The sequence below is a fragment of the Vespa velutina genome, chromosome 12, assembly GCF_912470025.1.
Source record: "Vespa velutina chromosome 12, iVesVel2.1, whole genome shotgun sequence".
NCBI lineage: Eukaryota > Metazoa > Arthropoda > Insecta > Hymenoptera > Vespidae > Vespa > Vespa velutina.
Genome location: NC_062199.1, coordinates 3,786,685 through 3,801,675, shown reverse-complemented (window position 1 = coordinate 3,801,675; position 14,991 = coordinate 3,786,685). Strand labels below are relative to the sequence as shown.

The 14,991-nt window shown below is 24.7% G+C and overlaps 5 protein-coding genes across 7 annotated transcripts; 4 read left to right on the top strand and 1 right to left on the bottom strand.

The window, feature by feature from the left end:
- Nucleotides 1–1,821: 1,821 nt before the first annotated feature.
- Nucleotides 1,822–3,380, top strand: LOC124953454 (phosducin-like protein). Of its 2 annotated transcripts, none has more exons than XM_047504865.1 (4): nucleotides 1,822–1,856; nucleotides 2,161–2,457; nucleotides 2,538–2,952; nucleotides 3,069–3,380. In XM_047504865.1, exons 2-4 carry the CDS (start codon nucleotides 2,239–2,241, stop codon nucleotides 3,290–3,292), a joined length of 858 nt encoding a protein of 285 aa, XP_047360821.1. In that variant the 5' UTR covers nucleotides 1,822–1,856; nucleotides 2,161–2,238; the 3' UTR covers nucleotides 3,293–3,380. The 2 variants fall into 2 exon arrangements, with proteins under 2 accessions (XP_047360821.1, XP_047360820.1); XM_047504864.1 differs by having other exon boundaries at nucleotides 1,826–1,986.
- On the bottom strand, nucleotides 3,328–6,267 carry LOC124953451. Its single transcript, XM_047504852.1, has 4 exons — nucleotides 5,966–6,267; nucleotides 4,729–4,803; nucleotides 4,178–4,658; nucleotides 3,328–4,109 (listed from the first exon to the last, which is right to left on the bottom strand). The coding sequence occupies exons 2-4, from the start codon at nucleotides 4,757–4,759 to the stop codon at nucleotides 3,593–3,595; spliced, it is 1,029 nt and encodes a 342-aa protein (XP_047360808.1). The 5' UTR covers nucleotides 4,760–4,803; nucleotides 5,966–6,267; the 3' UTR covers nucleotides 3,328–3,592.
- A 1,568-nt stretch (nucleotides 6,268–7,835) lies between these two features.
- LOC124953368 lies at nucleotides 7,836–8,896 on the top strand. The gene is made up of 4 exons (XM_047504633.1): nucleotides 7,836–7,968; nucleotides 8,245–8,433; nucleotides 8,502–8,663; nucleotides 8,738–8,896. The coding sequence occupies exons 1-4, from the start codon at nucleotides 7,909–7,911 to the stop codon at nucleotides 8,837–8,839; spliced, it is 513 nt and encodes a 170-aa protein (XP_047360589.1). The 5' UTR covers nucleotides 7,836–7,908; the 3' UTR covers nucleotides 8,840–8,896.
- Nucleotides 8,897–9,048: 152 nt separating this feature from the next.
- On the top strand, nucleotides 9,049–10,851 carry LOC124953367 (polycomb protein EED-like). Its single transcript, XM_047504631.1, has 2 exons — nucleotides 9,049–9,283; nucleotides 9,432–10,851. Coding segments are annotated over exons 1-2 (1,278 nt in total). The 5' UTR covers nucleotides 9,049–9,281; the 3' UTR covers nucleotides 10,708–10,851.
- Nucleotides 10,852–11,284: 433 nt separating this feature from the next.
- On the top strand, nucleotides 11,285–14,315 carry LOC124953366 (geranylgeranyl transferase type-2 subunit alpha). 2 transcript variants are annotated; one of them, XM_047504629.1, is made up of 7 exons: nucleotides 11,285–11,523; nucleotides 11,927–12,037; nucleotides 12,272–12,396; nucleotides 12,476–12,663; nucleotides 12,766–12,963; nucleotides 13,034–13,642; nucleotides 13,763–14,315. In XM_047504629.1, exons 1-7 carry the CDS (start codon nucleotides 11,521–11,523, stop codon nucleotides 14,200–14,202), a joined length of 1,674 nt encoding a protein of 557 aa, XP_047360585.1. In that variant the 5' UTR covers nucleotides 11,285–11,520; the 3' UTR covers nucleotides 14,203–14,315. The 2 variants fall into 2 exon arrangements, with proteins under 2 accessions (XP_047360585.1, XP_047360586.1); XM_047504630.1 differs by lacking the exon at nucleotides 11,285–11,523 and adding an exon at nucleotides 11,598–11,619.
- The last annotated feature ends 676 nt before the right edge of the window (nucleotides 14,316–14,991 follow it).

Below are 14,991 nucleotides of genomic sequence, written 5' to 3'. Positions count from 1 at the left end.
TATTTATAAGGTATTATATAATTCATCTCGATCATTTTATTCATTACACATATCTCTATTATCGATAATATAAAATCGTTTTTATTTTTATTTTAATCATTTAATATCGAAAGATTAACAATAAAATTCGTAAAAAAAAAACAAAGTACAGCCACGAATAAATATAGAAGATTTTATATGAAGTATATATATATATATATATATATATACACACACACACACACACACACACACACATACACTAACTATTATTAATATATATATATATATATATATATATGTGTGTGTGTGTGTGTGTGTGTGTGTATGTACTTAATTTATAGTATTATATTATATAAATATTTATATATATATATATATATTATATATAAAATTTATATATTATTTAAATATATGTATTTATATATGTATATAAGTATATAGGAAAAATACTTAATAAGATGACAATTCATTATTTCTTTAATCCTTGAAAAACATAAGTAGAATATACATATATATATATATATATATATATATATATATATATATATATATATAGTTGTGAAACAAGATCAATAATACATAAATGATAATATCGATTACTACTACATTAAATTTTACTTAAAACAAGCCGCAGGGGTTCTTCCTTATCATTGACCTCGGATAAATTATCTAACACAAATAACGAACATAAAAATAGAATAATATTGCGCAAAAACTCGCTCGTCAAAAACATTCCGAATGATTCGTTCTAAATTGTAATAAATGAAATTATACATTATGTGCAATTACAATTTTTCAAAAGTAAAAGAAAATAAAAGAAAGTATTAGATTTAATTTTTACATGTAAACGTAAGAAGAGATAACAAAAACAAAAATATGATTATATTTAGGTTGAATATTTTTTTTTTCTCTTTTTGTTAATCACTTGCGACTATAGTGAATCGTCAAAAAAAAGAAAAAAGAAATATTCGCATAAGTTTATTCAAAGTATATTTTGAAAATCTTTCTTTTTTTTTTTTTTTTTTTTTTTTTTTTCTTCATATATATTCCATAATATTTTTATGTTCATACTCTATACTAAATTATAACCACTCTCATATTAATGTCAAAGTAGATAGAATTATTTAAAAAACATATAATATACCTAATATACCCTTTTTTCCTTTGAATAAACACGAATTTAATAATAACGACAATATATACCATATTTGCATTTTTTATAAATAGATCACGTTGGCATTATATTCTAAAAAATGAGGTAGAAACCAAAATGATAATTTACTTTCATATCTTATTTATTCAATTATTATACTTTCGATACGCTCCGTTGCTAACAGAATATTCATAGCCCATCGTTTTTTAAATCGAAATTTTTTTATAAGATCAAAGTTATTATATTCAACAACAACGTATTGCTTCTTGGTAGAATTTCAAGTTAGAGTCACTTATAAAAGTTGTCAGAAATATTTCGCATAAGAATATGTGTGATACATTTAATATTCTATATCTTTATTCAACTATCATAATGTACATCATTATCGGTACAATACTATAATAAAAATTCTATTTTCATTAAGCTTCCAAACAGTAAGATATAAATAGGTGTATGTATGCGCGTGTGTATGTGTGTGTGTGTGTATGTATGTATGTATGTATGTATGTATGTATGTATGTATGTATGTATGTATGCAAGAAGATTTCAAATGTTTCTATCCAATCAATTAATTAAAATAATTCGAATATTCCCGCGCACTGGTCCGTGCGTAAAAGTGACATCTATATTAAAGTTGTGACCGCTTTTAACTGGACGATGTACTGTCGATAAAAACGCATTTAACATTACCGAGCAACTCTGATATCAATATATATCGAAGGTATATCACATATGTACCGTTTTGTTAAGTCTCTCAAATCCAATTTGTAGGAGAATGAGATTTGTTGTTAATTAATTTTGTCGGCTTTATCGATAAAAAATAATTACGATAAAAAATTAATAATCAAATTGTGCGTAAACGTTCGATCTTGCATCGTTAATATTTATTTATATAAGAAACACATCAATTTATTTTTAAGTAATATAGAAAATAATATTCTTTTTGTTTGTCATAAGTAATAAGAATTTTTGTTTTCTTTTTTTTTTTTTTTTTTTTTTTTTTTCTTTTTTTTTTTTAATTATAGAGAAGTTTAAGTAAAGTCAAGTGCAAAAAAAAAATTTATCAATCATTCGTCAAGTACGTGAAAAGAAAATTCCAAAGGATGTCTACGTTGGAAGATAAAATTTTAGGAGAGAAAAGTCATTACTATTGTAGCAGCTCCAGCGATGATGAAAATGATAGTGAGGATTTTGATAAAGAGGTTGATAAAGAAGAAGACAAATATATAACACATTCAGATGCATCTTCTTACTCCAATGCACCTTCTTATTCAGAATGGGATGGATCTTCCAGTAATACAGGACCAAAAGGTGTCCTTAAAGTAAGTCTTTTATTTAGAACAAATATATATATATATATATATGGAAATGATCTTTTTAATAATCTCATTTATTTTCAAAGGATTGGCAACGATTCAAACAAATAGAAACAGAAAAACAAGCAGTACTTGCAAAAGAGAGAATAGAATTAATTAAGAAATTAAGTCTTTCATGTCGCACTGATTTAGATGAAGAAAAAGAGAAATTGGAAGAAACAGATCCAGAACTTGCTGATCTATTAACAGATGAATTTCTAATAACTTATCAAAAACAAAGAATGAAAGAAATGCTTGCAAAAGCAGAAAAACTACGTTTTGGACAACTCATTAATTTAGAAACAGCAGATCAATTTGTAGAAGCTATTGACAATGAGGATAAATCGGTGACCATTATTATTCATATATATGAAGATAAAGTCATTGGATGCAAAACCATGAATGGATGTTTAACAGCTCTTGCAGAGGATTATCCTTTTGTCAAATTCTGCAAAATTTCAGGTATACTTTTTTATTTATTTATTTATTTATTTATTTATTTATTTATTTATTTATATTAAAATATTATACATCTTTTTATCATAATCATAACTAATCAAATAATCAAAAATATTTAGGATCTGTGGCTGGATTGAGTAAACATTTTAAACAGAAAGGTGTCCCTGCTTTATTAGTCTATAAACAGGGACAAATAATTGGAAATTTTGTCCAATTGACGGAACAATTGGGATCAGATTTTTATGCTTCTGACGTAGAATCATTTTTAATAGAAAATGGAATGTTAGCCGACAGAAGCTGTGTACCTAGCATTATTTCAGGCATAAAACAAGAACCATGTTAATAAGAAAGTACTTTATTAAGTAATAAGTAAAAACATATTCCTAAGTATCATTTATTCTATAAATCTTCATATACAACATAAGCATTCACATTTGCCGATTCATTTTCTATATATTGTTTATAGATTATATTTATTTCTATTAAATAAAATTTCAAAATGTTATCCAATTACAAATAATTAAAACAAATATAATTAGAATCATAGATAAATATAATTAAAATATAATTAGAAATAATTATAATCATTATATTAGAGATATTATCATAAACAAGTATAAAAAAAAAATATACATATATTTTTTCAAAGCATTTCCATAATCTGTTTTTTCTTTTTAATAGCACTACAGAGGTGTAAGTATGTCTCTAAAATATTATCATATTCTGTATTTTCTAAATCACGATAAAGCTTTTCCAAAGATTTCTTTCTTTTAATTTCTTTACTTATTTCTAACAATTTATCGTCTAAAATTTTATTTAATATTCTATACGAATCGATTGTTTTTGGTGTCTCTGTATACATTTTAGTTAAGCAACTTATTTTAGCTACATTAGTTTGTACTTCAATTACTTCCGATTTTAATAATAAGATCTGTGCTTTTTTATTATACACTTCATTTATATCTGTATCTTTTAATTTCCTCCATTCATTCATCATATCCATATATTGTGATACATAATTTTTATATTCTCCACAAATGTCCTCAAACTTATCTATCCACTTCAATATTTCAAAATCTGTGTTTTCTTGTAAATAATTATTAGCATTAAATCCATTTAATTTTTGAAGCTCTTTTAAATTACCACCCAATTCCTCATATCTATAACAATAAACATTACATTATTTATCTGAATGATATAAATTGAATATAAATAAATTGTTACTTACTTTATCATATAATTATGTATTTTTTCATGCATTAGTGCTTCTACAGAAGCTTTTATATTTAATTTTTCCTCATAACTCAGTTTAATATCAGGAAAATCTTGTATGCCAAGTATCGTTAAATCTTGTAATGTGTGTTTAAAAGTTATTGAAAGATTTTTTATCTTATTTATTTCATATGATTCTAATAATTCTTTTAACTTCTCTATAGTTTCTTCAGAAAGTGTAGAGTTTTTATTCGAACATAATTCTTTTATACATTCGAAAATCAATTTTGCCTTTGCATAATCACTGATACTATTCTGACATGTAATAAATAATTTCGTAATATCCTTAAGATCATTAATATCTTGATCTGTACTTGTTGTACCTTTACTATTTTCAATGAAACTGAAATGATCCTCGAGCTCGTTAGAAAGTAAAATTGAATCTAATTTACCCATTAATCGCGAACTTAACGAAATTCGTGATATGGTAGATATATCTAAAAATTAAATAAATACATTTTTTATATGCTTCCTCAAAATAATTTATATTTATCTCATTTAGATTACCTGATAATTGACTTAAATCGGGATTATTCATGATTTCTATCGTGTAGCACTTAAAAAATATCGAATATTTAATAACTGAAAAGTGAAGGTAATATCATCACAATTTTTCGTAAAAAAAAAAAATATATATATATATATAAACGTATTGTTATTTTGATGAATATTCAAAATATAAATTATTAGCTTTGTGATGTTTATTATGTTACATATTTGTAGTGTTTACCACCTTTCATATGTAACGTATACGACTTCAGCGACAACCACGGATAAAATATGAACTACACGTTTAAGAAGTATGCACATTGTAACGGTGAATAAATTTGTTAGGTTATATCCCGCTTGTGCGTAATTAAATTAATTAATTTAACAATCGAATTAATATATATCAGAGAATTTAGTATATAATAAAAATAATAATAATATATTTGACGAAAGCAAGAAAAAATACTTCTCTGAAGATAGATTAATTAGAAAAAATTTTTTTACTTAATTGTTACAATCTTTATATCTTTTATTTCTATTATAATTTTTATTTAAATTTATATAAATAACTAAAATCGTGTATTAGGACGATATTATTTGCAATCCATAAGATATATAATATAACATAAAAAAAAGATAATAAAAACATTAGTAGAAGAAAAATCGCTGAAACATATTTTTTATTCTTAAGTATATGAATATATGATGGTAAAGAATACAATAGTACAATAGAAAATATAATATTTAATTTAAAAAATATAAATATAAATAAAGAAAAATAAATAAGAATAATAATGAACTATTCTTATTGAGACTTTTCTTTTATCAATTCAAATTGATTAAATGTTTAATTAATTTCTATGTAAAAATATAATGGAAAAATTCTTGGACATTCCTTTTTACAAACGATCATTTGGATTATTATAAGAAAATCATGAAGTTTTGTTTATAATTCAAACATTATTCATCTTCTTGTTCATTTTTTATTAAAATTCAGAAATATTCATGAATACCGATGTATATATCAAAATGCAAATAATTATTAACGCATACGATGAAATAATAAGATTTTATCCTGATCTTATTAATCAAAACATAAAGAACCAATCCACAAATAAATTTCCGAAGAAAATTCACTCAAATACTTTTTTACTAATTAATTACAGTCAACAACAAATCTCCGCTCGTGCCGATTCGGGGATCTTCATGTCCTCAACATAATTGAATAATCGAAGGAACTTAAAAATTCACTTACTACTTAAGATGTTCTGCGATGGCTCCAAAACACACGTCCACGATTTAGGTCGAAATTGAGGGTAAATGGATTCGTAAATGATTGAAAATCAGAGATAGATCAAAATTGATCGAGATTCTTCTTTTAAATGATGCACTGACTTTAATTATTTATTAACGAACGATCGATGAATTTACTTCGCGAAACTCTATTGTCTTTTATAAATATAATCTGCGTGATTGTTAACAAAAAAAAAGCAAGAAAAAACTTTGCGAACAAACATTGACTATAACGACAGTATTGCACGTACTCGATTCAAATATACACTTGTTATTTCAATCGCGAAGCACTGCCTCTATTTCGTCATTTTTTTTATTTTTTCTTTTTTTTTTTTTTTTTATTTTTATTTTTGCGATACAAATTCATACTCGATTTCATCATTGCTTCGCGCACCATTGCAGCGATGTTTTGAAAAAAAAAAAAAAAAGAAAAAATATAAACGAAATTATTGCTATTAATAATTATAATAAAAAATTGTAGAAATTATTGAAGAAATGTTTGAAATAAAAATATACTTGGTTTAAGTCTTCAATGATGTTTTGTACGATGTGTATATCTCTTGTCACAAAATGGCGAAGAAAAATTATGGATGAATTTTTTATAGCGATCAAAATTTTCATTTACTTCGCGATCAAAACACTCTTGGTACTTTGCAATTTTTTGTCTTTTTATTTAACAACACGAACACATTTTTTTTATATAAACACACGAACTCCTCCCATTCCATCGCGCACATTTGCAATGACATTTTGAAACGATAAAATAAAAATTAAATTATTAATATCGTTAATAAAATTATAAGAGAAAAAATTATTGAATTTATTGAAATTAAAGAATTTTTATGTTTACTCATAAGAATGCAAAAAGATAAAAAAGTATTCGTTAACGAATACGAATAATTTTATGTTAAATTAGAATTATTTTGTGTTACAAGTTATGTAAAGTTTAAAAGAGTATACAGAGTTGATTATTATATATTATAAATTATTATTATATAAATATTAATAACTGATATAGTTCGCTATATTGTCATGGATATCTTAAATGTATGTTAAATAATGTGACAAAATGTTTATTCTAATCTATGAGTACGGAATAAGAGAAACACGATGTTTATTGTTTAAGATTCAATGATAGATTGGATTAATCGTTATCTATCAAAATTACTCGAATCCTTTCTTTTCAATTATTTTTTTACGATCACTGACGACAATGAGAATAAAATTAATTTATTCAAGCTTACTTACATGAAAAAGATGAGCTGGCATGTTTTCTTGTCGAAATACGAACTAACTTGATAAGTGTCGACGTATTTTTTTTTTTTTTTTTTTTTTTTTTTTTTTATAACATATTATTAATACGACTTAAATTTGATAATTTTTATCCAATAATAGCACGCGAACGAGTCAAATAAAATTATTTAATATTTAAGAAATTCATTTGTATTCATAAACTATTCTCGAAGAAACAACATTTTTTTGATGCGATTTTTTTCAAAAAAAAAAAAAAAAAAAAAAAAAAATAATAATAAAGCTTTTCTAAAAACTCGACGTAACCATGTTCTCATTTTAAAACTTCATCTTTAAAATGATATCTTGTTCATAAAAATAATTCAAAAATTATATCTATATTTATTGTTAGCATAGATCATTATCAGAAGTCATAAATGGTTTTAATATAAACCGGCAAAATGTGTCGTTCGCAGCGCCATCTAAAACTAGTGACTTATCAAACAAGAACCAATAAGAACGAAGGTTTTGAATTAACCTTAACTGTATTAATACTAGTTGATAAATAGTTTTAATTTTTTCATTGTTACAGTTGGTGCAGTAATTGATATTGCGCAGTTTGAGTAAGATTTAAAATTTATTTTACGAATTTTCCAGTATCTAAAAAGTAAAAATATGAACAAAGTTCTTCAGAGTTCTGGTATTCAGAGGAACGATATTCTTATATCATTCTTAGTACGAGATTTTAAATTATTATTTCTCTTAAATAACTTTTTAACTTGTATTTTAGATATAATCCAATAACCCTTATGTTTGTTATCTATTTTTTTTTTCTTTCCTTATATGTTTCTAGATAGTATATAAATAATTATATATATATATATAAACTTTAGAGGTTATATATGGTGTGTCAACTATCCATATAAAATTGAGTACAGTTATTAGTAAAATATTTATTTAAATATTGTATACTTATTTTAAAGAAATAATAATAAAAAGAAGCATGTTTAGGTAGTAGGTACAGCAGAATTACGTGAACATATATCTGATGGACTTCATAAGTGTGCGAAAGAAAGAGAATGGCGTATAGAAGTACATAAATGTGAATCCATAATTCAGGTATTAGAGAATAATATTTCTATGTGCATTGACTTCATCATCTTCGCATTTGATTCACGAATGTCCATATCGTTGGAACAGGTAAATAATTCATTTTTGTTATTTTTATTTCTTTATTATTTACTTATTGTTATTATTATTTTTTATAGATCAAGATAAATATAGGTTTAATAGATGATCATTTTATAATCTCTGGTGCTTGCTGTTTGGTACATGGTAATGGCATATTAGATGTTATGGGTTTTGTATTTCACAATTTAAAAGAAATACGTAATAAGTATAACATTCGATTTTTATCTGCCAATGCTTTTGTAAGTTACAATAAGAAATGATTATATTAATACTTAAATATATTATATGATTACAAAGTATTTTATTTTTTCAGGATTCTAATAATTGTATTAACTTGGGAAATAGAATATTAAATGTAGCATCGACGATATTAGGTTTAGAAAGTCGAATACCTACAATAGCGAATATACCATAAAATTATTACTATAGTATTGACTGAATAATATATTTACATGTACATTCGTTCACATAACATATTTTGTAACCTATTTTAATGACACGCAATTTAAATCCCTCTTGAATCTGTCATTACTGGTTGGATTTTGATTTGCAAGATAGTGCCATCTATTGGACTTACCTATATACTAACATAACATAACAGTAGCCAATCAGCACGAACCGAAGTTGGTAAAATGTTTTACCAACCGAATGAATTATAGTTTTTGTTTACGATTCAGCTTGTACACCCTGGGTTCAACTCATTCAAGTTTGATTTCGTGGCGGGTGTTCATTGCCCGCCTGACGCTCTAACGCTTGGTCGTGTTTTTTTCGCTACGTTATAACATAAATTTAATACTTTGAATGTAGTTCAGTCGTTAAACGAATAAATAGATAATTTTATTGAACACTGTTTATAAATGTATATCGTAAAAATCTTTTAAATAATATTTATATTATTATAAAAATATATTTTTGTTAATGTGAATAATATATATATATATATATATATATATATGTATATATATATATTATTTAGTCCATTAATATATCATTTCTAAAATGAAAAGGACTTCAAGTAAATGCCAAGCATATGCGTCTAGTTTGGAAGACAGTGAAAATGATAGCGATGAAACTGAATGTAGTATTGGTAGTAATTCTACAGCTGGTACTCATCGTAGTGATACACCTACACGTAATGCTCGCTATAGAAGGAAAGGCAGACGGAGAAGTAAGACAGCAAAGTATAAACCTTGCACTGATAAACCGTTATACAAATATTGTTGTAGTATCAAAGAAGATCACGGACAACCACTCTTTGGAGTACAATTTAATCATCATTTAAAAGAAGGTGAACCATTAATATTTGCCTCTGTAGGAAGCAACCGTGTGAGTATTTATGAATGTCCAGAAGGTGGGAATATTAGATTACGTCAGTGTTATGCCGATCCTGACTCTGAAGAGAATTTTTATACATGTACTTGGACTTATGATGATTCTGGTAAACCATTATTGGCTGTGGCAGGATCTCGAGGTGTAATAAGAGTTATTAGTTCTGTAACTATGACTTGTATTAAACATTATATTGGCCATGGTCATGCAATAAATGAGTTAAAAACTCATCCTAAAGATCCAAATATATTACTCTCTGCATCTAAGGATCATGCATTGAGATTATGGAATATAAAAACAGATGTATGTATAGCAATTTTTGGTGGTGTTGAAGGCCATCGAGATGAAGTGTTAAGTGCTGATTTTGATATGAAAGGTCAGCGAATTATTTCTTGTGGAATGGACCATGCTTTAAAACTTTGGTCATTGGACAAGCCAGATATGCAAGAAGCAATTAAACAGTCATATTATTGTAATCCTAGTAGAAATGGAAGACCATTTGACTCTATACTTCAACATTTTCCAGACTTCACAACACGTGATGTACATCGTAATTATGTGGATTGTGTTAAGTGGTACGGCGATTTTATTTTAAGTAAATCTTGTGAAAATTGTATTGTATGTTGGAAGCCAGGCCGTCTTGAAGACACTCAATTACGTAATGGAGAAACTAGTGCTACTGTTTTACATCGTTTTGAATTCAAAGAATGTGATATTTGGTTTATAAGATTTTCTATGGATTTTTGGCAACGTACTATAGCATTAGGAAATCAAGTAGGTAGGACATATGTATGGGATTTAGAAGTTGATGAACCTGGTCAAGCACGTTGTTATTCCTTACAACATCCACGCTGTACAGCTCCAATACGACAAACTAGCTTGAGTCGAGATGGCAATGTACTATTATGTGTTTGCGATGATGCTACAGTATGGAGATGGAATCGTGAACATTGATATATTGTTATATTTCAATTAACTAATAGATTAAATGCAGGAAAACTTGTTGTGATTCAGAGAAACATATTAATTTAGTACATATTTTATACATAAACACATGATATTTGTAACAATTTTACAATTATATTAATGGTTCAATCAGATGACTTTGACATTTCATATTTTTCTATATACAATCCATTATAAACTAATTCCAAAAATAAACTGATCTTTTCATAAATAATACATTTCTTAGTAATAGCTCAAAGTATTTAAGAGATAAATGTTTTTCTTTTCTTTTTTTTTTTCTTTTTTTTTTTTTTATTATGAAGGATCTTGTTTAAATATTATATATATATATATATATATATATATATATATATATATATATATATATATACACGCACATAATGTTTATATCTTTTATTTTATATATTATTTATGCATATAAAAAGGACTAAAATGTTTCATTATGAAATACAAATTTAAGGATACATTGGTTTACTTTTTAATTGAATAAAATTGTCTTGGAAAAAAATCTATATTTCTTGCGGCATTATTGATTTTCGCGCCATTCAATAGTTCTATACGTATTTTATTTTAGAATGTTGGTACTTTCCTCACGTTTACACGTGTGAAACATCATTCGTTCCTACTTGTACAGTAGTTACTTCTACATATAAAATAAATTTGTGTATGGATTGTACATAAATACAAACTTGTTAAGTTATGACATTGCTTTTTTGATATTTATATATCAGTTTTTGTGTAACAATCTATACATATATATATATATATATATAGTTATTATAAACTGTATAAGAATTCATAATGGTAAATTAATATTTTATTAAATCATTTTTATCAGATTTATAAGTAAAATAAATTTATTAGTGAATATAAAAAAAGAATTTGTTACGTTAATACGTGGTAAACAAAAAAAAAAACAAGATATAAATATATGTAATTCAAATGCAAATCAGTATCATCAAAATTAAACACTTATTAACATATACATGTTTTTAATATAATATTACGTTTGATTAGATTTTATTTATATAGATGAAAGAAAAATTTATATGTATTCCTTTTTATTAAGTTAATTATTATAATTATCATAAATAAATCATTTTTATATTAGATACAATTATGTTTTATATTTTGTACGCAATGTTAATGTTAATCGTTAAACATCCATCAATTATATTTTATCAAATTTAATAATTTTTTTTTTTAGCACGGTCGTGTTAAAGTACGCACAACTGCTGAACAAGAGGAAATAAAAAAGAAAGAAAGAGCAAAAAAATTAGTTCACTATAGAACTGCTATGACAGAGATATTTAGAAAGGTTGTTTTCAATTTTTATGTAACAATTGAGAACTTTCATATTTAATGATTTAGATCTTTGTCTAAAGAAATTAATTATTCATGATCATGTTTAGAAATCATTTGCATTCTATTTGAAAATTATTCTATATAATGTAAAATATATGATGTAACCTTTTAATTATTTATTAACTTAGAAAATAGTTAATTTTGATAGATATAAAGGAATTAAGTGTCATTTTTTTTGTCTGTTTAGAGAGAAAATAAAATATGGGACGACGAATTGTTATTATTAACGGAGAAAATCCTTTTACAAAATCCAGATGTTTATACATTATGGAATATACGTCGTGAAGTATTTCAAAATAATAAAAACATTTGGTAAGATTAATATTAAATAGAGAAAATATTTTCACTCATACACGTTATATTTAAATGAACAAATTAATTTAAAATATAGGAACGAAGAAGAGTATACAAGTATGCTTGAAAAAGAATTAACATTGAGTGAGAATTGTTTAAAAAATAATCCAAAGTCATATAGTGTGTGGCATCAAAGATGGTGGGTAATGGAACACATACAAAAACCTGATTGGGAAAAAGAATTAACATTATGTACAAAATGTCTTAATCTTGATGAAAGAAATTGTAAGTATTATTATAAAACATATAAATAATTAAGAATAATATTTAAATGTATATATAGTAATATATTCTGTAATAATAGTAATATATTTTAATTTGATTCAGTTCATTGCTGGGATTATAGACAATATGTGGTAGAGAAAGCAGGAATATCTGATCATGCAGAATATGAATTTTCTACTACGAAAATATTAAATAATTTTTCTAATTACTCGTCGTGGCATTATAGAAGTAAAATTTTAACAAAATTATTTTATAATGACTCCGAAGAAACACCGGTTATGCAACAAAAACGGGAAGAAGGTTAATATTAAAATTGCATTACATACTTCTTACATTTCAATTAATTTTCTAATATCATTTTATGATTTAGAACTTGAACTCGTGATGAATGCAACATTTACGGATCCTAATGACTCCAGTGCATGGTTTTATCAAAGATGGCTTTTAGATAATTATAAACCTAAATCTCATAGTATATTATGGAGATCTCGTGTTACAAAAGACATGGTCACTGCTGTATTTAATAGCGATATATCTGGTGAATCTGAAAATATTTCATTATTTGTAGATAATAATAAAATAGATATTCAATGGAAATCATACAGAGAAAAAATATTTTCTAAAGTATGGACTGGAATTTTGTCTACTTCGTTAGAGAATTTAAGTGAATTAGAAAATGTTTATATAAATATAAATGATAAAAATTATCAATTATATTACTCGCAAAAGGAATTTGCATGGATATATAAATCTGATTCATTGATAATTAATGAGAATCATAACAAGGAACAATTAAATGAACAATTAGAAAGTTACAAGCAATTAGCAAAAATGGAACCAAATAACAAATGGGCTATATTAATTGGTATCTTTCTTATGAAAAAAATTGATTTTATTAATTTTAATAATATTATATTAGAAGATCTAAATACATTATCGCGTATTGATTTTCTACGTTCAAATTATTATAAGGATTTACGTAAGTATATTATATATTAAAATATTCTATCTAAAAAAGTTATAAAAATCATAGATTAATATTAGATTGACAATAATTATGGTTTACGTTGATCTCAATTGATATATTTTTCATTTTTAGGTAGTAAATATTTATTGGAATATACATTTAAAAAAATATGGGAAGAAGAAAATGATTCAGAAATCCAAACAAAAATTGATTTATCTGGATTAAATTTAACAATGCTTCACAATAGTCATTATTTCACATTTTTTGAAGAAGTAAATCTTAGTGCCAATAATTTAGAAACATCGTTGAATCAACTCTCAAGTTTTCAATATTGTAAAAAATTATCATTGTCTAGTAATCAGATAAAGTCTTTGAAACATTTTCCTACATTAAAAAATCTAGAATTCTTATCTTTACGGAATAACGAAATATCAGATATAAATGAAATATCAGATCTCATAAAAAGGCACAATTTAATGAAATTAGATTTAAGGGATAATCCTATTTACGATTTGTATAAAAATGATCTTGGCATCGCTAAAGTTATTCAAACAAACGTGATATTGATTTGAAAATATTATAAAATTGAAAATATCGCGGTTTAATACAAAATTGTATTTCTTAAAATTATTTATGTACACATACATACATAAGCACACACACACACACACACACACACATATGTATATATAAAAATTTTACATTGAATATAAATAATTTACTTTTTCTGAAAGAATTCAATTTCACTCAAAATTATTTAATAATAAAATTGCACGAACATCATTTTAAATTATAAACTTGTAAATTTATCAATAGAGTTATTATTATAAAATCGATAACATTGTTTATAAACGCTGTCTATCAAAAATTCGTTCAAACCTTTAATAATAATAAATTATTAAATAATAATATTATAATAATTTAATAATAAATTATCAAATAATAATAAAAGATATGTTATCACGAATGATAAAAAAGGATGACTTGTCGATAAGTAACACTGTCGCAAGCAACGTTATCGACGAAGTAAGAATCGTTGCCTGTCATAGGCGCAACAAAAATATTCATATTAATAATGCAAGAAAATCGATAAAAAAAGAAAGAGAGAGGGAGAGGAAGAAAGGTATGAAATCCAATCTAAAGGATGAAATCCAATTTAAAAACATATTGGAATAAAGAAAATAACGTGGCAATACATAAAACATTTCTACATTTCTATAAACAAATTGAAGAATCGAAGTATCCGAAATTTCAATTTTTTGTTTCTATGAAAAAATTAATGATAAACTTCAAATACGATTTTAATCAAGTCACGAGTAAAGGATAAAAATTCGAACACGGTGTAGACAAATGTATTTTAG